The sequence below is a fragment of the Corvus kubaryi genome, unplaced genomic scaffold (genome assembly GCF_017639235.1).
Source record: "Corvus kubaryi isolate FWS band 111438036 unplaced genomic scaffold, C.kubaryi_AGA036_p1.0 37157, whole genome shotgun sequence".
Classification (NCBI taxonomy): domain Eukaryota; kingdom Metazoa; phylum Chordata; class Aves; order Passeriformes; family Corvidae; genus Corvus; species Corvus kubaryi.
The window spans coordinates 976,792-998,661 of NW_024581041.1; the positions used below are offsets into that span (position 1 = coordinate 976,792).

Sequence of the window (21,870 nt, forward strand, 5' to 3'; positions counted from 1 at the left end):
ACTTCCAACATGCTGCTACACTACTGCTGTGCCTGAATCCCCCACCATCTCTGAATCTTGGGCTCTTCAGTGGCTCAAGTATTTTTTTTTTTTTAATTTTACTTACGGTTGTGTAAATAGAGCTCATTAGGAAATTCACACTTTATGCTTTTTTTATGCTAAAGGACAGAAAAAAAGTGTTCTAGCATAACTTAGGAGATTCTCTTGGGCTAAGAAAAATCTTCTTGGACAAAGGATAAAAGGAGAAAACAAAACAAAAAAACCCCACCAAAACCACAAACCCCTTTTATCTCCTTTCAAAACCTTTCCAAAGCTATGCAGAAACAAGAAATTTCCTAAAAGGGAAACAAAATATTTTTATTTTCTTATGCAGAGTATTTCTTCAGATTGTTCAACTTCATTTATTTAATGCTAAATACCATAAAAATTTCTCATGGAAATGAAGAATCTGCAGTAGTCACAATAATACTTGTATTATTCAACCTTCCACCACACACAATGATAACCACTTAAAAGCTATTAAGGGCACTTTATGGCAAATCTGAAATAGTGTTCCCTTCCAGCTTGGCCAATACAGAAATCTGGAGGATTGGTATACCTCTTCACAAAAGTGAGAAATTTAAATTGTACCACTGACATTCATTACTGGAATGTGTGTTTAAGACTTGTGCTGGGAGGGACAGATTCAATTTCTTTGCTCAAAGTTTCAGAAAATTAAAAGCAGAGGGCATGGCAAAAAACCCCATAGGTTACAATTACCACACAAGAATGTGTGGCAAAAGATAAAACTTAAAACCCTGCCTGTAATGAAAATCATTCTGAAGCAGGTACTTAAGAAGTTTTAACCAAGTTACTCAAGACCAGAACTTGGTCAGCATTTCCTATGTGCCTGCACATGAAAATCGAAGTACAGAGCAGCACTTCTTCCTTCTCACCATCAGCAGGACAATTTTATTTTTTTTAATGCAGTGGTTCACTACTACTTTCTATCACGAGCTTGAACCCACTGCATTGAACAGGTGAAGGGTTGGTAAAACAGCCAAACCACAGAAGGAAAACAAGGAAGAGCTAAAAAGTTGATCTTCTCAAATCTGTGAGAAGATTAATAGCCATGTTCCTTAAAAGTCTCATGAATATTAAGTAATTACTTTGGGAAAGAATAGTTTCTGTTCACTCCCTAGTTTTCACTCCTTTATTTTTAAGACATATATTTAAACTAATCTCAGGTAAAACAATCACAGCATGTTTCAAAACCTTACCACTAGCTTTAGTATGTACATTTTGAATTTTCCATCAATTTTTAGAAATCTGTTTTCCTTGTATACCTATGATTTCTTTAGTTCAAGAGGTGTATTTAGAGAACCTGAGAGCTTTGCAATCATACCACAAAGATTCACACAACCTTTCCATTTTAAGGGACTTCATTTCAGACATACTGTATTTTAGCAATAAAGGTTTTTCATTAATTTCATGTCTTATAATTCACCAAATCTAGCCACCTGAACTGTTCACTTCAGAATACACTAGCTGCACAAACACCATGCTTACCTGATCTTTGGAAAAAGCTTTGACATGAATGTTTTTGACTGTCTGAATTACACCATCATAAAATTTCACAGTGTATGTACCTAAAATATGAAAAAAAGAGTAAGAGTTCAAAGATCAGAAGTTATTTAACACAGCATCAGCTAACAGCTCCAATACCCCAGATGCAACATTAGCTCTAAATGAAAGCTGCCTTATCTGTGTTGTTAGAACCCTCCACAGAGTTCCCGCAGGCCTGGGAGACACAGAAAAAGATACCCAAAATAGTTCTGGTCAGAAAAAAGGTGCATGTCTAATCTTAGAGTTGCTCCTCAAATGCACCTTACTCACAAAACCCCAAAATATTTTTGATTAAATATTCCAACATATAATTACACAGCCTTTTTCTCCTTGATCTTACAACACAGGCAATCTAAAGCAAGCCCAGCACTAGAACAAATCCTTCACACTTCCCTGATTTTTAAGGGGGTTTTGCACCTCTGACAATAGGTTTTATTGCAGTCAAATGCAATAACAACAAATTTAAGAAACAACTTTTCCCACATATATACTTAAAGCAATTACTGACTGGATATCCCAGCAGGAAGACTTTATCTCATAAACAGGATAAGAGGTTAAAAAAGTTGATGACAGACTAAAACACGTAATTGAAAATGCAATTTTTCACAGCTGATTTCCATCTGCTATAGTATCTCTCCACCTAAGCAACCAGGTTCCAGCACAATTAAAAAAGCATGACTACCAAGCATGACAAAACCAGGAGTCCTTACCATCTTTGTTAACAGAAGTAACTTTGGCTGGATAGAAGCGACAGTCAGACCAGCATGCCAATACCTGATCATTGATATGAAATCCCTACAAAACAGTAGTTAAAAGTGTCTTCATCTGAGAATTACTGAAACATACAACTTTATCAAAACATTTCAATTACTAGCTTTCCAATGTTTAAAAGAAATCATAAAATTTACACAGCAGGTAACACAGCAACGGTGAAACATTGTAAAGGTCATCATTCATACAACTGCACATTAAACTGTTACACACACAAATGTCCTCTAATTTCTACTTACTGCACAGCCTTCTTCCTCATGTAATCCTTCTTTTCTTAACTGTATTTTCTCTAAGGGACGCAAATAAGGACTGTCCCAACAAAACCATTCATCGTATCTATGGTTCCAGCGTTTGAAATGGATAAGTACTTTCCCCTCCTCATAATCAATTTCTTCAATGTGTGCTGGATACCTGGTCAAAGGTAGATTAAAACATTTTAATTAAGAATAAGGTAAACTGTCTCAGACACTTGATACAAATAAACCTTGGTTTAGCTCCTCCAATCTTATTAATTTGACGTACCACTTGTATAAGCAATAAAGATACTACACAATGACGGAGCAAAGAACATAAGAAATCCCAAAACTGAACAGCAAATGCAAACATTGGCTGCAGCAAAAGGAGACAACTAAGGAATTCTTAGTCTGGGGTGGAAAAAGAAATTTAACTACAGATCCAGAAGTCAGAAGGACCTTCCCTACATCTAGAAATGTCACATTTTACAAAATCAATAGCTTCAATTCACTCTTACCAAGAGTAACACCTGGGGGTCAATACACTCACTTCTCTGAGATATCCACCACCAGGCATCATGAATCATCTACCCAATGTAACACCAAAAACCCAGAAGGCACATTAAATGTAATTTAAGTTTTAGATTCTCAAAGCAAAGTTTCATCTGCAAAATCCTGGGATTTTTAAATATAAATTTCTTAGTGTATTAGAAGTAGAGGAGTCTCAGATGAGATTCAAATGTTTCTGATCAGGAAGACCTTGTAGACTATTTCTTTAAATTGCATTGGTAATTTATAACTCAGAAACACAGCTATTTCACTACCCCAACTGAAGATAACATTCCAAGTACAATGCTTTCTCCTCCACAACAGTAACATCAGGAGAAAATTTCCATTTGTCAGTGTTTTCAGTATTTTGGAAGAAAGGCAAGACCTCAGTGAATTCTTGAACGAAGGCCTGAAGACAAAACTCAAATCCGCAAGTATTCTTTATCTGGTAAACCACACTTGAAAGACAGAAAAAGTGGTAGAAAGAGGTGGCATCTCAAAAGTATCAAACCTGATGCTAACAACAGAGCCCAGACACGTAAGAATTAAGACTCAAATGCAACCCAGGCTACCATTCTACAATCCTACACAAAGGGAAAGCAAACCTACCTACAACTGAAATCCTCCAGCTGTAAGACATGTCCAGTCATGACTTCACAAAGAGCTTCAAACAGGCCTTGCTGGAGACTTACACTGCAACCACAGACTAAGGGTCTACTTAACACTCACTGTCACACATCTCAAGCTATGCCATTAGTTCATCCCAATGTATTATGAAAATGCATGCAGCAAAGGCTGTGGAGGAGAGGAACTCAAATGGAAGATACTTATGGCAGAGACATCTCTAACTGGTTACCAGCTCCTTGGAAAAAAAAAAAAGAAACTTCCTTCTTGTGATAGTCAAGATACTTTATATTAGGTAACTCAAGTACTGTCCTCCACAAGTTCATGAGGGGGCAATAGTCACAGTCACAACCTAGTTCTACTAAACACAGATTGTTTTTTGATATCACTAAGTACAGGTAATGACAAAAATCAGCATCCCATTCCCTACAGTCTGAGTGCAGCAGAAACAGGTAAGAAATCCCAGATCCTCTCAACAAGAGAGCAGCCAGAAGGGTGCTCTTGCCATTGGGACTGCAGTACGCCTAGGACTTGTCTAGATTTTCAAAGATGAAGAGGGAAGCTGATAAAAAGGACAGAGTGCTGACTCAGTATCAAGCTAATAATCCTGTCCAAGCAGATAACCACCTCTGGGAAACACAGTCTACTTTTCTACCACTGAGATGAGACAAGCCCAAGTTACAAGAGTCAAGTAACTCAATGATGCAAGACTTCTCCCTGCTTCATATCCAGCAAAAGGAGGAACTTTCTCCACCAGAACTGTCATCCCAGAATCACACATCAGTGCCATCTGCACCTATCCCACTTCACTGACAGGAGTCAAGATCATCAAGAAAAACATATCTGACAATGAGACCAAATTTCAGTCTACCTGACTAAGTGTGGTTGAGCTAGAGCTCCCTGCCAGTTCTTGGAGAATGTGCTGAAAAGCCTCAGCATCTTCTCTTTTTGAAGCAATGAACATCAGTAAACATACACTCAGTGCTCTTGACTGGAGCACTATAAACCTATGAGCAGCTGTGCTAGATCTACCCATGATCTCTGACAACCCCTTCTCCTCAACACCACCTTCCTTTCAGAGGAGAGCACTGGCAGCTCCAAAACAAAGCAGAAAGGTTCAAAGGTTCTCAGCAGCCCTGAGCAGCACACACTGACAGATCAAGCTTCCTTCCTCTCACATCTGTAGCCTTTTGTAGAACTGGGCAAGCACACCACATCAGGAGGCACAAGTGCTCACAGATCTACACAGAAGAGTAATAGAGTATTATCCATACACATCCTCCAAAAAGCCTGTGAACATACCAAGGGGTAAAGGTAACTTAAAAGAAATTCAGACTTGTTTATCAAAAAAGCATACTATGAGAGAATACACAAAGTGAAAGGCCAATAGCTGAAGCCTGGCTAAGGCCCCAGAGTACAACTAAAATATGTCCAGGGTGGCCCAACACATCCTCCCCCAAACCACAAACGAAGTATTCAGCTGACTCAATGGGTATTCAAGGCAGCTAACTGATCCTGGGTAAGAAAACACCAAATGGTACCAATTTAAATATTTATCTAAAACACTTCTAAATCAGAGACAACTTCTTGCAACAGACAGGGAGCGCAAAACAAGTAGTCTTCCAGTTTAATTTGAAAGGAATGATGAGCTCATACTTTTCAAGGACTTATGACCTGGCTACACTGTAAGGGAAAACCTTTAAGATGCCCAAACTGCTGGCATTAATTTTCTAAGAACCTAAGTGACAATCAAAACTCCAAGAGTGTAATTCTGAATAGACTATGGTTAGCAATGACTGGCAACTTCAGACTACAGTGGTCAAAGCACAGCAAACAGGATGAAAATGGGTTTATGGTAGACAAATGTAGAACTATCCTCTTCTGGGAAGAGGTAAATATGTGGGAATTCTCTGGACTAGTCTGTCTCCCTTCTCCTTTCCTACATACCAAAACAGAATTGCTATAAACCCCCACTCCCTTGGAACTAGGAAGGGACAAGCTTAGCGCAGTCAAAGCAATGCAGAGAGGAAAGGAAGCATCCATGAGAACCAGCACCATGAAGGACAACAGCTGTAGTGGTTCATCTTTTCAGTACTTAGACCAATTCCTGACAGCATGAACAACTGAACTCCCGGGACTGACAATCTGAATTGTAACATGGTAACATCATACTCTCAATACTACTCAAGAGCTCTAACCAGAATTGGAAGTCCCTTCACATCCATTTTACTCAGACAACAGACAGAAAAACTTGGAGGTGTCATTACAACAAGGTAACAAAAGGTAACATCATTTGCCTATTGCAGGCATCCAGTGCAGTCATCCTCTTCTCAGTAAAAGAGGATGCAGCTAGCCAACACTCAATCAGTTTTAATGATCCAATGCAAAAGGTTTCAGGAAGTCAGTTCAGCTGGGACAGTGTGCCCAAGTCCATGGCTACAGCAACCTGTCTGGGATCCCTCCATTCAGGGCTGCCCTACTGTAGCAGTCCCTGTCCTTCCCCCTCTGAACTCCAGCACTAAGAGACCTTTCAGCATGCAGAGATGCTCTCTCCCTACAGTGACCCGAGGTCAACAGACACAAATCTTTCATGACAGTTTTGATGCATCAACCCAAGCCCTAAGAACATAAGCCAAGCACTAAAGTACTCACTGTACTCCCTGGAGTTCAAATATAGCATATGACAGACAACTGCACCAGGAAGTGCAGTGCACTTCTGATATGCTATGATTCCAAATACAACAAAGCAACCTCTGGTAGGAGCTCTAAAGATGCAAAATTCACTTTGCACGTTGGCAAGGAGCAGGCTCCACACTGACTACATACAAAGTTTTTTCTTCACTAGGGTGACAACACATCCAAACACCCCGGAAGTTCTTAACCAGCAACTTGGGGCACAAGCCATTGCCATGAAAGAGAGGTATATGGCACCTTGACATGAAATTTTTCCAAAGTATCACTGCCAATGGAGTGGCAATAGCGGCCTATGAATTGACTGATGTATTTGGTACGGAGAACAGAAATCAAAGCCAGCACTTTAACCAAACAGGAGACTTGTGACTATGTTTTAGTGACAACACAGCAACAAAAGTACACACAAGAAAAGCTTGGACCTCCAAAGGTCTAGCACTGGTAAAAGCAAGTGTCAGCAAACAGAAAATCCTGTGCCCCCACAGGAGTGCACTGTAACCACACCATGGAGCAGTCCTGGTCGAACGGGGGCAGATGAAAGCAGCAGAGAAAAAAACCACAGTCTGCTGTCCTCTACAAATCCACTGCCAATGAGTTTTGTCAGCACTGATAGTCCCCAGCTCTTAAAAATTTTCATTCAGAAACCGTGAAAATGGAAATGCACACAATCCAGGGTTCAAAGCTTAGCAAGTAAACAAAAGATTTCAGAACTGGAAAGTTCATAACCTAGCTGTGAGATCGGAGTTGCAAAGCACTGTGTGTAGGAGTCATTTAAGATCAAGTGTTTCCAAAAATCAAAGAACGTGGAACAAATAGCATATCCAAAATTCAAATTTAAGCCAGGGGATATGCAGAAAGTAGAGCAGGTTGTTGAAGTCCTCCCCCACATAATTTTCCCATGCAAGAGCTATGTACTCAGACACTGTTGTTGAGCAAACATGCCAGAAGGATAACCGTCATGGACACGAGTTATTAGCCTTACTCAAACACCAGCTACACCAAACTGCATCTTTAAAAAGCCTACACTACAGACAGGCTAAGAGATGTTATTTTTGTAAGCCTGACTAATTTTTTGCTGTACTAACAAAACTCAAGAATACCAAAGATGCAGGCAGGTGCTTACCTACACAACTCCTGGTTACACAGGTAAGCCAAATTAAAGTGTAAACAGGATTTCATGTTCATACTTTACATTCTTTATGGAAAGAGCTATGTTTTCTCGTTTTCACAATTCCAATGCCCTTGTACCTGGAGAGTACATGCCCTGCATGCAACCGAGATGTTTTGGAATAAATCCCCTGTGTCTAAGACAGTGCTCCATCCTTCTGAGATGTTCATATGGTTTTCAGTACTGACTTTGCACACTTCACCTGTTGGCTGGTTCCAGAGCTTTAAGTACAATCATATCTAACCCACACAAACTTCTTAATAAAAATCAACTATAGCTGATTTCTGGAAAGAGACGTTATCTACAGGAGCTAACAAAACCAAATTAATTCCTGTATTGAAGAAGTCTTTGGCAATTTTCATTTTCTCTCTCATTCACTGGTAATTATTAAATGCTAAGTTTTGAGCTGACTATCTTAAACGGACAGAGTTAGAAAGTTCGAAGTTAGCCCAAGTATTTTTAGGCTCTTTTCCCTCCTCCTACTGCAGCAGTTAATGAAGGAAAGTGTTCTTCCTCACCCCTGAGGGCTCCAAGACGGGCACCAGACCAGACTTGTTAGCATGGAATATGTTTCCCCACATAGTTCTTTAATTCTAAAGCTGACCACCTCATATGAACACAGGCCTAACAGATTCCATCAGATTTTAAAGCCTATGAATTCACAACAGCACTGGGAAAGGAAGCAGCAAGGATATTCTGTACTGCAAAGAATTTATTCTTCCGTAATATCTGCTCTGCAATATTAAGTATAGCACAGAACTTAAAGGGTGAATTCAGGAGAATGAGAGCCTGAAGTCAAACCAGATTTAGGAGCAGTCCTATTCCCAGGCACAACACCAGTACACTTCTCACGGGCCAGCACAACATATCAGCATCTATCGCCCATTTCCATCACTGGTATATAAACTTTTATAAATTAACTACTTTCCTACAAACCAATGACTACGACTCTAAATATAGTACCAATACAAAATGTTTAAGATATTAAAGACTTAAAATTAATATAATATGAATGGTTTTAAAAATATACCAGTTTTTTAATCTGTCACGGGCTTCCAACTGGGCTCCCACCTCAAAGTTGATCCCTCTTCTATTCGGAGGATGTTTTGTCATTTTGTAATATCAACACTGCTGATTTTATTCCCCTGAAAAATGCAATTAAATATCAATCACTAATCAAGACATACACAACATAAGCTTATGCACTATATACCCAGAAGCCAGATGTTAAGGGACTGCTGTAATTTTGGTTTGCAGAAAAGGGGCAATTATCTTTTAAACAAGGGTTCTCAAGTGACAGTGTACAGAATCATTCCAAAAGCGTGTTCAAAATGGCAGCTACTGGACCATGAAAGAGTGAAGCTCAGTCTCTGTCCATTGGTCCAAGTTCCAGGTCAATTAAGAACCATGCAACCCAATGTTTATTCACAACTGAGACAGAAGTTTCATAATATTTTCTCCCCCCTCCCGGTTTTGATGAAAACAAGGAATTCAGTAAACAGGAAGTGAGCAAAACAAACACAATAACAATCTTTCAACAGCTACCACATTCGTGAAACACTCTAGAACACTATGTCACCTCATCATTACAAGGGCAATAAAGTTCAAAGACATTAGAAAGATGTAGTTTTTTTAAACCAATTTTAGAAGACTCTCTATACTGTTTGCATATTTGCATTGCTTTTGTCCAACTTCTCCACCATTTCAGCCAGAAAATAAAAATAGTCTTCATTAAGATTTGTTTTCAATATATAATATAAAAGTTTAAGAAATCTTGCTGAAGTAGTTTCTCTCAAAGTACACATAGTGAAAAAGCCTGGTCAACAGCTATTTTTCCTGATTTTTTTGTCAGTTGTTTCCCACAACTTGTAAGATACAAATTATGATCCATTCCTGTAGTGTTCAAGCTCACAAGATCCAAAAACACAAGTAAGTTTTATTCAGTATCATTGTCCTTATAGTAAGGCTGTATCTTGAAGATTCAATTACAGATGGACAAAATTGATTCGAGTTAAAATAAAAATCCTTCTACAAGAACAAGGACACATGCACAGAAGTAAGCACCAGCCTTTTGGTTCACATAAGGCATAAACAGCAATGGTATCAACTGAGCTGCATCTACAAAAGGATTAACGTTGTGAAGAACTACTCTAAATTCAAGTGTAGTTCCAAAATCAAAGATCTTTAGGCAAGTCATAAAGCTTCTACAACAAGGAAAAGCTATTCCTTCACCACACTTCTTAAGCCAGGCCATTTGCCAAGGGCTGGGCACAGAGGCAGCCGAACCACCTCCATTCAACCACCACACTGCAAAGAAACTTCCCTACCAAAAGCTCACCTGCTGCCTTCCCCTAAAGCAGTGCTTTTAGACTGATCCTCACCTCTGTTAAAGCAGCCTGCTTTAACATTTTTTCCCCATTTTTATGGGGAAAAAATACTGTTGCCTGTAACTTTGATTCACACCAAAAGATAAAGTATTCTAGCCACCCAGGAACTGAAAAAAATTAATTTCCTAGAGTAGTATCTGATAACAGACTGAGTTCACACAGCATGGATCTGAATTAGCCCACTCTTCTAATGGTTGGGGCAGGACTCCATAACTTTTAATTTGGAAAGGAAATTAAGAAAAACTTAAGATGGTTGGGATTTTACAGTTTATGTTGCATCACATTGTAGAAATTTTAAAAAAAAGGCAGCAAGTACAAAGCTACATTTTATTTTTAAGAGGTTTATCCACCCACACCTCAAATATCCACTATTTTCTTTGCAGATTTACATCACTAAAATACTTTCTCATACTAGCAATGGAATTCCATGCCTCCAAATGTGGAGCAGACACACATTTTGCTTTATCACTTGTAGAAGAAATGACATCTGTAAGGTGATTCTTTCCCTAGTACGCTTATTTTTCCTTTTCACTAAGGAGGGAATGCAAAGCCAACAACACAGCCCCAGAGTGTCGGTACATTACTGCAGCTTCCCGCAGTGGTTCTCCTCAGAAAGAGCTGCCACCTGGATGCAAGGGATTCATCTCAGCTCACCTACATGGGGCTGGAGAGGAACACCTACATCTCCTGACTTCAGTAACAGGACCGCACGCAATAGGGCTTCTAGAAACACGTCAGTTTTGGTGAGGAAGGTCTTACTATAGTTTCAGTCAAACATTTTAGGGAATATGAGTATCACAACTAAAAGAAAATCTGAAGAAAACAGCCAAAGCCATTTAATCAGTTACAGAGGCAGCAGATTCCATGAAAATCTGAACACAGCTAGTCAACTAACACCAACATTAGTCAAAGCACACACATACTACACTTCACTAGCTTGGCCAAGCTCATCAGAAGGCAGCAGGTCACAAAGTTGAAAGAGAGGAAAAAATGTTACGAGCAAAAATCTCGTATCATTGGCCCCTCCTCTCAAATCTCCCTTTCTCTCCCCTCCCAAGTTACCAAACTTGGGCTGCTTTGGGTTCTCTCTCACAGCCTGCCCCTGGCTTGCACTATGACCCAGCAGTCCTGTTTCCTCAGACTGTGAAAGCAGGCTGGCTTTTCCATTTGCAGCCAATTTCAGGAGCAGCTACCTCAAGCAGATGCATACTGGGCAGAACATTACATGAGATAAATTACTCAGTAGAGGGTCTCAACCATTTTACCCTGAAACACCCAGCCTTAGAGCAAGACTGAAACTGTGAGACACAACCTTTACTGAGAACCATGACATAGCTGTGCACAAACTAGGCCAAGAGGCAGTGCCAAAATACGCTTCACCAGCATGACCGTGTCCATACAGAGAACTTCATTTCTCAGAAAGCAAGCACTGAACACAGGGGCTTGCCTACTGCAAGATTTTATGTTTCAGCCTCTGTCCTCTCCTGCAAAGATTGCTTAAAAACCTTGAACTACATTAAAACAGTTTGTTAACAAAACAACCCTAGATTGATCAGTCATTCATAGCTACAACTTGGAAATAAGAACACCTTGCCAGAACATCTCTTCTAGAATTTTCTTCAGCAGAAAATCAATTTGTACTAACTTTGTTCCGAAATCGAGACACAGAGAGGATTTCCACTCTGGTAACTCTGAGAATACATTTATCCCATGTATTCAAGACCATGATTAAAACAGGGAGACTAGGCCTACCCCAAGAGCTGTATGGCTTTTCTCCAAAACCTCTTACTTCTCTATGAAGATCAGATCTGTTTCAAGAACAAATACTTCAGGATTTAGACAAGTCACTGCTTCCAAAAGAAAATGTTTCTAAATCTTTATTATTGAAAGAAAACGTGTTATTTAAAAGAGAGAGTCTTTTCCATCAGTCATCATAAGGTAATTTAACTTTTAAAGACTATTCAACTATTCAGACACAGATATCAGTGAGGAAAGTACACTTATCTCAGGGTAATGCAGAGGAAAATACATTAATACTGATCCCTTCAGGGATCATGATTTTTGACTTCTAAAACAAGCTTTCTGCTCTGCTAACAGTGCAGATCCTGTACACCTTCACCCGTAGCTGTTCTTACTCTCTCCAGTTTAAGCTCTGTTAGTGCTGAGCCCCAAACCTGGCGTAACACCAAGTTCCAACAGAAGTGGGCTCCTCTTGAAACTGAAAATCTGTTTCATATTATCAGACAGAGGAAACCCAGTCATGGCAAACTTTCACTAATAACAGCCTCTACCATTTCCTCTGTGGAAACTGCAAAATCACTGCAGCCTTTTCCAAACCACACCCACCCTGACAAAAACTGTTTTCCAAACCCTGACAGAGTGATTAAAACCATTCCTTTACAAAGCGTCACACCAAAACCCCTTCCTTGAAATCAGCCCCACTTTCAAACTTTATACTGTCTCAGTGCTGCTTCATAAGCAAATCAGAAGAAATGCAATTCATTGCCACAATTCAACCTATTTCCTTCATTCTTTTGTGCATCCATGCCAAACCCAGGTACTTCCCTCCCTCTGCCACAAGGATACAATAAAGAAAAAAAAAGAGAAACGCCATGGAAAAAAACCCCATAGTTCTCTGAACCGGTAAAGGAGCACAGTCAACTTTGTCAGTTTGCATAAACGTAATACTACTTTGCACTTAAAATTTGTGGTTTATTCTGGATGGGAAGCTTGCTGTCCCAATTCCTCAGAGGCACTCAGTACCTTTGTGGTGATTCAGGAGGACTACAGGGTAGGACAGGTAATAAAAAGCAATGGGAAAACAAGGAAGTAAAAGCAACTAGCCAGAGATTGTCTTGTGTTCCCTGGAGATGCACCACAGATGTTACTGACCTGGGGTACTGCAGGCAGCACTGCCACTCCTACAAAAGCAACATAAGCTTGTTTTGTTTCCTTCTAGGACAAAGCACATTTACAGTTGATTCCACAAAGCCTAAAGCTAAGACTGACTCTGCCATCCTCTCCAGCACCACTGTTCCAAATCTGCTGGCACATCTACATATAAAACTGCCAAGGACTAAGTCCATTCACATTTTGCACATCAGTTTGGTTTCTTTTACTCTGCAACAGTTAGTTTTGACCTTTTACTTTTATCATCTGCACCCATGTCACCAGCCTCACATCTCCATCAGTGGTAAAACAATGAAAGCCTCACCCAGTTCACCCCCTACAATTTGCACGCCCCCATCGGGAATGGTCAGTCCAGAGAAGTCCATGGTCCCCACCGCAATCGGAACACCTTGCAAGTGGATGACCACAGCCATGCTGTGCTGAAACCACACACCTGCAGATGAGAAAAGGTATGATATCAGACTGCAAAGCAGTATTTACAGACACCATTTATACTATACAATCCTAATGGCATCTTATGAAGACTAAGTGGAAGTCTCACAAGCACCACTTAAAAATTGTATTGGCACTGACATGGGAAGCTGATTAAAACTGACTTTTACTGCCTGCAGACAAAACACCCTCTGCCTAGCAAGTTTTGACCACAGCAGCAGTGCTACCATGAAGTATGCCTTACTGTGTTTTACCCTACACATAAAAACAGATATAAAACCCCTATAACCTGCTAAACATGTTAACCCAAGAACAGCTCCTGTTCATTCAAGGATTTCTGCTCCTGCCTCATGTTGTTTTTGTGTACCATTTCACAGGTAGATGACTGGTTTTGGATATGTCTGTAAGTTTCAGATGATGTCCTTCACACCAGTATTTCAAACCACAATGCTATGATCTTCATGCAAGTTTTTGGGTTTGAGATCTTTTTTTTTAGTAATAGGAGCAGGAACATGAAAGATTTAAACTGGACAGAAAGACCTTCTGACACTGCAATAAATTTCAAGGAATACTACATCACCCCCCTTCTTCTCTCCGAAAGACACATTTCAAACAAGACACTGGACTATACACGCAGTTCTTACTTGCATGATGTAGCATCTTCAACTAGATATTCACCAGCACTTACTTGCTCTAAAAGCTTCCCAGATTCAATTAACAACTACACGGGCGAACTCTGAGCCACACAACACAGAAACTGGATCCTGAACTGACACTTAACATCTCTGTAACAACAGCACCGAACAGCTAATTCCTCACCACTGACATTCCCTAAAACTGTAAGACTGAGTACTTGATTTCAGTCTCCTACTTTTCCTCTAGTTTATACAAGTAGATTAAGAGAACTGACACCAGTAAACATCTACATTTGCTCTTCTCCTCAGGCAGAACCAAGACTCTCCCAAAATACTCAGTGACAGAATTGAAAATGTGTTACATGAGTGAGCCTCCTCTGAACAAGATCCTCACTCGCTCCCTGAGATTACAGGGCCTGGAGAACGTCATTTTCAACCTCTCAGCAACATCTCATGTAACTGTGCTGTCAGTTTAAACTGGTGCTAAGACTGGGATAGACCAACATGGAAGCAGAAATTATAAATATAAGCAATTCGACAGAACAAAAAAATATTTTTCTATAATGAAATCTCTTTGAATTACCAAGTGCAATTAAAGAAATAAATACTTATTACTGAAAATAATTCTTTTCAGTCATTTGATCATGTCCCATTTAGCTGTTCTGGCTTCCCCTCTCTTTTCCTGTAACACACTAAAGATAAAAAATAAGCACCTAAACACTGAACAAAGAAAATGAATTTGGAAAAAGGTTTAAGTCACATAAAATAAATCAGGTTTTTCCTAAAAAAAGCAACATTAACGAAAACCTACTTTAATGAGACTGCGTATTTCAGTTGAAGGAAAAATGGCAGTCTTCAAGAATATAAGAATTTAATGCAGATAAGTCTTGCAAAGGTGCTGTGCATAGTATTTAAGAAAAACCTGAATTTTAAAGCAAAATTTCAAAAGCTTAAAGAAAAGCTACAATTAACAAAAACAAGGATCCATGCTTATACTCACCAAGGAACTTGTTTATGTTGCTGTAAACATTCCAAACAGTGTTGTGTATCTACAGGAAAGGAAAAATAAAAATCATGTGAATTCTGAGACTAAAACTACTTCAGAGCTCAAAAAAATATCCTCTCTACAGTCAACAGTATCCCAATGATAGAGTAACACCTCTAGAACAAAAATTTAATCTGAAAATATTTCAGTACAGGTCAGCAGGCTGCTGTGATCCAAATTACAGAGACACTTAAGAGACCCTTACAATACGCACATACTCCCTCTGCATATCCACATCAGATTTCTCCATCATGTATTTATCTGTTGTCAATTAAAAGTCACTAGTAACTTTATCATTATTCCTACTTTGGTGCAACAGGTACTGCAGTATTAAATAACTATGCATTAACTAAGCAGTCCTCTCCTGTCAATGAAGACATCCTCAACTGGATGATCTACATTCACAAGGCAGAAGGAGCTGTGTTCTGCTCATACAAAAGTGAACTAAAAGAGTTTCTCCAAAATGGTTTCTTCATCCACACATCCAATTCCTGTCAATACACGCAGGCTTCCTCACACTGCAGGAGTGGCAAAGATAGCCATCTGAATTGTTTTCAGAAGCCCAATTTAGGCTGCAGATTGAGAACTCCAATGACATTTTCATGGTTTCTACCTGAACTGCATAGAACCTGTTGTGGTTTAGGAATGATATTCTTCCATCAAGTGCTCCCACTGAAAGGGGAACTGGAGGCACAGAAGGTAAAGATCATTGGTTGATAGAACAATTTACTGAAAACAGCAATGAGGGAAGAAAATGAACTGTAATAGCAATGGTATTAAGAACAGAAGTGTACAGAAGAGGCAAGCAGTTCACACGTGAATGCTCACTGCAGAGGCTGACACAACCCAACCACAACCATGCCACCTGACCTGGAAAGGACCCCTTCCCCCATTCCCAGAAAATGATGTGAGGTAGCGCAGAATTTCAGTACAGGTCAGCAGGCTGCTGTAATCCAAACTAGAGAGACACTTAAGAGACCCTTACAGACACTCCCTCGGGAAATCCACATCAAATTCTAGCCACACCCTCTTCTGGTTACTACAAAAATTAACCTTGTCCTAGCTGGAACCAGGACATTATCCATCCCTTATTCTATACGACGTACATCATGCCCAAATCCTAACCCCTTTCCCACTATACACACACATATATATATATATAGACATGGATATCTACACAAGCACAGGTATCATTTCCATTGTCAATGGCTGTCCCTCCAAGATGTCTGTTGAGTTCATTTAGCCCAAGACTGTAGGCTCCATCCATCCTGTACGTCTTCTAGGGCAGGAGGGCTGGTTGCAAACTGCATCAGGATTTTATGACTGGTATATCTGGAGCAGTCTATACACCTTGTCCATGGTAGTTATGGCACACAGTGGCACTGTGATTCAGCAACCCGTATTATACAATTCAACATTACAGACTCTTCTCACCCCACAATCAAATCCCTTTGAGGTACACATCATGTTTGCCTGTCCCTCTGCATTACCCAAGTGCGCCCAGGTCCTTGAGCAAAAACAATCCCACAGATGGGCTTGTCTTTGTCTGAGGTAGGACTAACAAAATTGTCGTCCCTAATGTATTCCTCATATTCCAGCCCTCATGGGGACTTTATCCCTTTCTACAGAATGTGGAAGATTTGATTGGGAAGAGCCAGCTTGATTGGTGGAGCCTCAAGTGTTAACTAACCAGGTGGCTTTTGCTACATGTAGATTTCAATGTTTGAAGGCTCCCCACCCATTGCTTTCAATATGGTTGTTAACAGACCACCATGCTGTTCAGTTTTTCCAGAGGCTGGTCTATAAAGGAATATGATACACCCACTCAATCCCGTACTCTGTGGCCCAGATGTCTACGATTCAGTTGTCCAACTCAATTCTTTCTGGAGTGCCATGTTGCCACAGGACTTGCTTTTCAAGGCCCAGATGGTGTTCTGGGCAGTGCCGTGAGGCATGGGGTAGGTCTCCAACCATCCAGTGGTACCTTCCACCACTGTCAACAGGTAACACTTGCCTTGGCGGGTCTGCAAGAATGTGATGTAATCAATACGGCAGGCCTCCTCATATTTGTATTTTGACCATCACCCCCCACACCATAGGGGCTTTACCCACCTGGCCCTGCTTGACTGCAGTACACGTTTCACAGTCATGGATAACCGTGGCCACCATCTCCCAGGTTAAGTCCACTCCATGGTCATGAGCCCATCTGTAATGTTGCCTCTCTTTCCAGATGACGAGGCGTCATGAGCTGCCCACTGAGCTAGAAATAATCCACCTGAGGCAATTTAACCTTGGCAGCCTGATCCACCAGAGCTGCCAATGCTCTTCAGTAGCCCAACTCTTGGGTACGTGTGCATCTACATGACACACTTTTACAGTCAATTTCTCTACCCAGGCAGCCATGTCTTGCCACACTTCAGCAGTCCAGATGGGTTTCCCTCTGCACTGCCAACTGGTCTTTTTCCATTGGTCCAGCCACCCCCACAGAGCATTTGCTACCACCCATGAGTCAGTGAAGAGGTAGAACATTGGCCATTTCTCTCATTCAACAGTATTTGAAGACAGCTGGATAGCTTACAGCTCTGCAACCTGACCACCTTGTCCTTCAATAGCTTCTGCAACTCACTGTGTTCTGCAACTCACATGGCAGCTTTCCATCTTCAATTTGTCCCTATAGTAGGACAGGAATCAGCAGAGGAGAGCATCGCTTTTCTATTTCTGGTAGCTGATTATATCATGGGGCCTCCCTAGCATGGCGACACCTTTTCCTCCTCCTCTTCTGATGGTACTGATATTTTTGCCTTCGTGCCACTTTGTGATGATTTCCAAGATCCCTGGGCGATTAGGGTTTCCTACTGAGCTCACCGTGCGGTCAGAGCAATCCACTTACTCCACGCAGCATCAGTGGCACGATGTGTGGAAGGGAATTTCCCTTGGACATCCAGTCCGACTGGCAGTCAGGGTGCCAGAAAGTGCTGTGCTTCAGTCAATCACTTCTGAGGCAGCTCCAACCCCTCCATAAGCTGCCAAGATCTCTTCTTCAACAAGGGTGTAACAGGCCTCAGATCCTCTTTATCACCAAATCTAGAACCCAAGGGGCTGTCTTCAAGTCTCCACGGGTACTTTTTGTCAGAGACTCCAGGAAGGACCATGCTTCCTAGTTGCAATGTAGAGCACATTTTTCACATCTTACCCTGTCCTGACTGGCCCATTGACAGACAATACCTTTGTTTAATTTGTCCAAAACTTCTTGTTGTTGTTCAGGACAATTGTTGTTCTCATATGACAGAGAGGGCTTACAATCTTGACTATCTTACAGAATATGCATCCTCCAAAAACCCACAGTACCTAAGAAAGCCTGTGTTTCCTTTTTGCTGACTGGACACACTATTTTGATGACCACATCCACTGGACTCTCACAACACCCATCTTTGGCATTTTATTCCTAGGAACTGAATTTTCTGGGCAAGTCCCTGATCTTGGCAAAAACAGCCTTCAGCAGGATTTGGATTATTTTTTCCCCTCTCTCAAAAACCTCCTCTGATGTGTTGCTCCCATACAATGATGTCATCAATGTACTGCAAGTGTTCTGGAGCCTCACCCTTTTCCAGTGCAGCCTGCAGCACTCCATCGCAGATGGTGGGACTGTGCTTCCACCTCTGGAGCAGTCAGTTCCAGGTGTACTGGAAGCCCCTCCAGGTAAACACAAACAGTGGCCTGCACTCTGCTGCTAAAGGAATGGAGAAAAACACACTGGCAATGTCAGTGGTGGCATCACTTTGCTGACCTGGACTTCAGTTCATACTGAAGTTCCAGCACGTCTGGCACAGCAGCACTCAGCGATGGTGTGACTTCATTCAGGCCAAAATACTTCAGTCAGTCTCCACTCTCCACTGCACTCATGCACTGGCCATATAGGACTATGGAACATTTCCTCTCCAACCTGCTTGAGTCTTTCAAGTCTGTCCACAGTCTTGGACAGTTCACAGCCAAGGCACAGGTCAGTCAGGAGGAAAAAAGATGATCTCATATTGTCAGAGTCAGGTAGTCACCTGGAGCACTTCTTGTCCTCCTTATTTCATTGACATCAATGTCAACGCGCTGGTGTACAACAATGGTGTGCTCTGTACAAACTTCTGCCACATGGATTGCTGTGAAAAACTGGAGCAAACAATTACTGGCTCAAATCAACTACAGGGGAGGGGGCAGGGCAAGTTCTGTGGAACGTGGGAGGTGCACTGCTCCATTCCATACCCTTGCCCCCAGGAACCTCTAGTCCAGCCCAGAATGACTGTCAGGCACTGGCACACCGCAAGCAATGCCCCACACCCCATGCCTGCAGCTTCAATCTAGCCCTGGAGTGGCTGGATGACCAGAAGCCCCACCTGGGGGGCATAGCCACAGGAGGCCAGAGCAGATAAAACCCACTGCTCTGAGATGCATGTGGTCACACCCCTATAGCTCTTGGATTTTATGATAGCTGAGATTGCACTGGGATTGAAGATAGGAGCTGCATCTTGGTTTTCTCTCTTTTTCACTCCTAACTTCCTCTTCTTGGAATATGGGTAATTTAAGGTTGGATGAGTAAAGTTTGCTAAATGAAGTGCTTTATTCTGATTGACCGTTTTGTTTTAAATTTTGCCATATTCCTGCTCTGCTAAAGTTTGCCAGTTAAGTTTGGTTTTTTAACCTCCTGAGAATGCTGCCACATTTCTCCGGTGTGCTCACCTCAGGGAAAAGTAGTACCCCTTTCAAATCAACTTGTCAAGCAAGCACTGGGGCTCAACATTTATGTACACAGGACCTCATCTGGATTTATAGGGGGATTGCTCGTTATTTGAATCCCTACAGATTACCCCCAGCACAGCTAATTGACTCAGGCTGTGGATACCTTTCTCTACGATGTTCCACCTGCTTGGGCACCTATTAGATCATCCTTGAGAGTAACTTTCCCTCACGCTTGACAGGAGTTGCCTCCAGAAGCTAAAAGTTTGTCCTCTTCCTGATCCCCTGGTCAACGCCTGCATCCCAGGACAGGGATCCCCGTTGCTTGGCTACATTACCACCCAGTGCCTCACCATCAGCTGCAATATCCCAGCTCTGAGGTTGCTCTGGGTGTTCCAGCAGCACAGTATACACTCACAGCAGGATGCTAAACCTAAGATTTTTTTATCACCAAGCATCAACATGAATTTTAGCTATCAGATAAAAAATATTATGACTGAAAATAGAAGGAGCAAGTCAGAAAGCACAAAAATTATCTGGTTACAGTACCTGCAGCAGTAACTGGACTTGGGACTTCTGACTCCTAGAAGAAATCTACCTGTAAAAACACCCATTAAAAAAAATGCTAAGAAACATTTTTCACAGATAATTTGCAGCACCTGCAACATCGACCACTAAAAATCCCACAGGTCATTGTTTCCACCCAGTCACTATACAGTGTTCTGACACCTAGACATGGCATTCTGTATTATTATTTTATTGCTTCCTGCCTTGACAGAGCCAAATCTACCCTACTTGTTGATAAAGAGGATATCTTCAAGACAGCCAAATAAAGGAAAATCTTCCAAATTATACTACCATTAGAACTGATGAAAAATTATGTCTTTATTTAAGATAATTCATTAAGCAGACACATCATCTGTGCATACCCCACCCTGTAAGAAGGATGTGACTCCCATTTTTTTTTTTTAAAGAAAAGAAAGGGGTGCACTTCAAGGCTGCTTGCAGACTTGTCTCACAGCTTAGAGATGAAAGGACAGCAGGAAAAACAAACACAAAAACGTAAGTGCCTATTTCTGCAAGCCTGGTAACAGCAACAGATGACAGCTGCAGCGTAGGCAAATGACTGATACAAATACACGGGATCACGTAGCAAAAAAAGCCATTAGCAAACTACAGTATAGGGAAGACTCAATTCCAGCCTGGTGTACTCTCAACCCCTGCTATGCCAACACATGCTTTTAAAACTAACTAAAATCCTAATTCAAACCCTACCAATAGCACTGTCTTTGCATCACTGATGCACAGGTCTAGGCTAAGGATGCTCAGCTCTACATCTGGAGCACAGAGGCACTGAAGATAGTTTCCTGACTCAATGACACTGTGGAACAAAAGGATGTTCTCCACTTCCTTGGGAAATAAGTGCTGATTTTAAGCAGTAGAAAAGTAAGTCAATTTTGAAACCAGTATTTTAACATCAGCAACAAGATCAGGAAAGCTCTTTGGTGCCAACTTCATATTAAAAGCAAACAAACAAACCAACCTGCACAATAAGCAATAGTGCTTCCTCTCTTTCCATTAATACAGGCTACAAAGCTGAAGACACAGATGGACACAGTCTTCCTTTTTAATCAATTTCCTTTTAAACAATCTTAAGAACTCCATTTCAGGTAGGTTTATGAAAAAGTAAGGCAGACTGTCGCTGGCTACACTTAAGTAAGGCTGGTTGAAAGTTCTCAAGCCCAGTAAAAACACACAGAGGCATGTGAACAAACTAACATGCCTCAGAAAGGAGTGTTTATATTCCAATATGCATTATTATCTGCTGCCAGTCAGCATGGACGCAGTATACACCCATGCACGCATGATCATTTAAGCCTGGTGCTTGCAGTCACAAAAATACTGAAACGCCAGTAGTTCCAAAAGGTTCTTAGCAATCTACAGGCCATGTAGCTATTGGTATTTGGACAGCAAGGACAAACCAAGTGTTCCAAGCCACCATTTCTCACCTGAAGAAAGTATCTTCCTGCAGGAAGTACAAGGACTCAAAACAAACCTGTAGGCAAGCAAGAGCAGAAGTATGAAGATAATGAAT

The 21,870-nt window shown here is 41.1% G+C and overlaps 1 protein-coding gene across 7 annotated transcripts in view; it reads right to left on the reverse strand.

Annotated features, from left to right (window-relative positions):
* The window catches only part of PHF20 (PHD finger protein 20), a 69,241-nt gene extending 47,371 nt beyond the window's left edge, over positions 1 to 21,870 (reverse strand). For 3 of the 7 annotated variants that reach the window (XM_042021702.1, XM_042021701.1, XM_042021696.1), the window contains exons 1-8: positions 21,785 to 21,870; positions 20,325 to 20,373; positions 15,006 to 15,054; positions 13,243 to 13,371; positions 8,672 to 8,786; positions 2,616 to 2,787; positions 2,316 to 2,400; positions 1,549 to 1,628 (exon numbers count right to left, since the gene is read on the reverse strand). In XM_042021702.1, the coding sequence (XP_041877636.1) occupies positions 1,549 to 1,628; positions 2,316 to 2,400; positions 2,616 to 2,787; positions 8,672 to 8,754 (420 nt within the window). In that variant the 5' untranslated portion in view covers positions 8,755 to 8,786; positions 13,243 to 13,371; positions 15,006 to 15,054; positions 20,325 to 20,373; positions 21,785 to 21,870. Of the gene's footprint in view, positions 1 to 1,548; positions 1,629 to 2,315; positions 2,401 to 2,615; positions 2,788 to 8,671; positions 8,787 to 11,780; positions 11,803 to 13,242; positions 13,372 to 15,005; positions 15,055 to 20,324; positions 20,374 to 21,784 lie in introns of those variants that run through there. The other 4 variants (XM_042021700.1, XM_042021699.1, XM_042021698.1 and 1 more) reach the window with 4 other exon arrangements.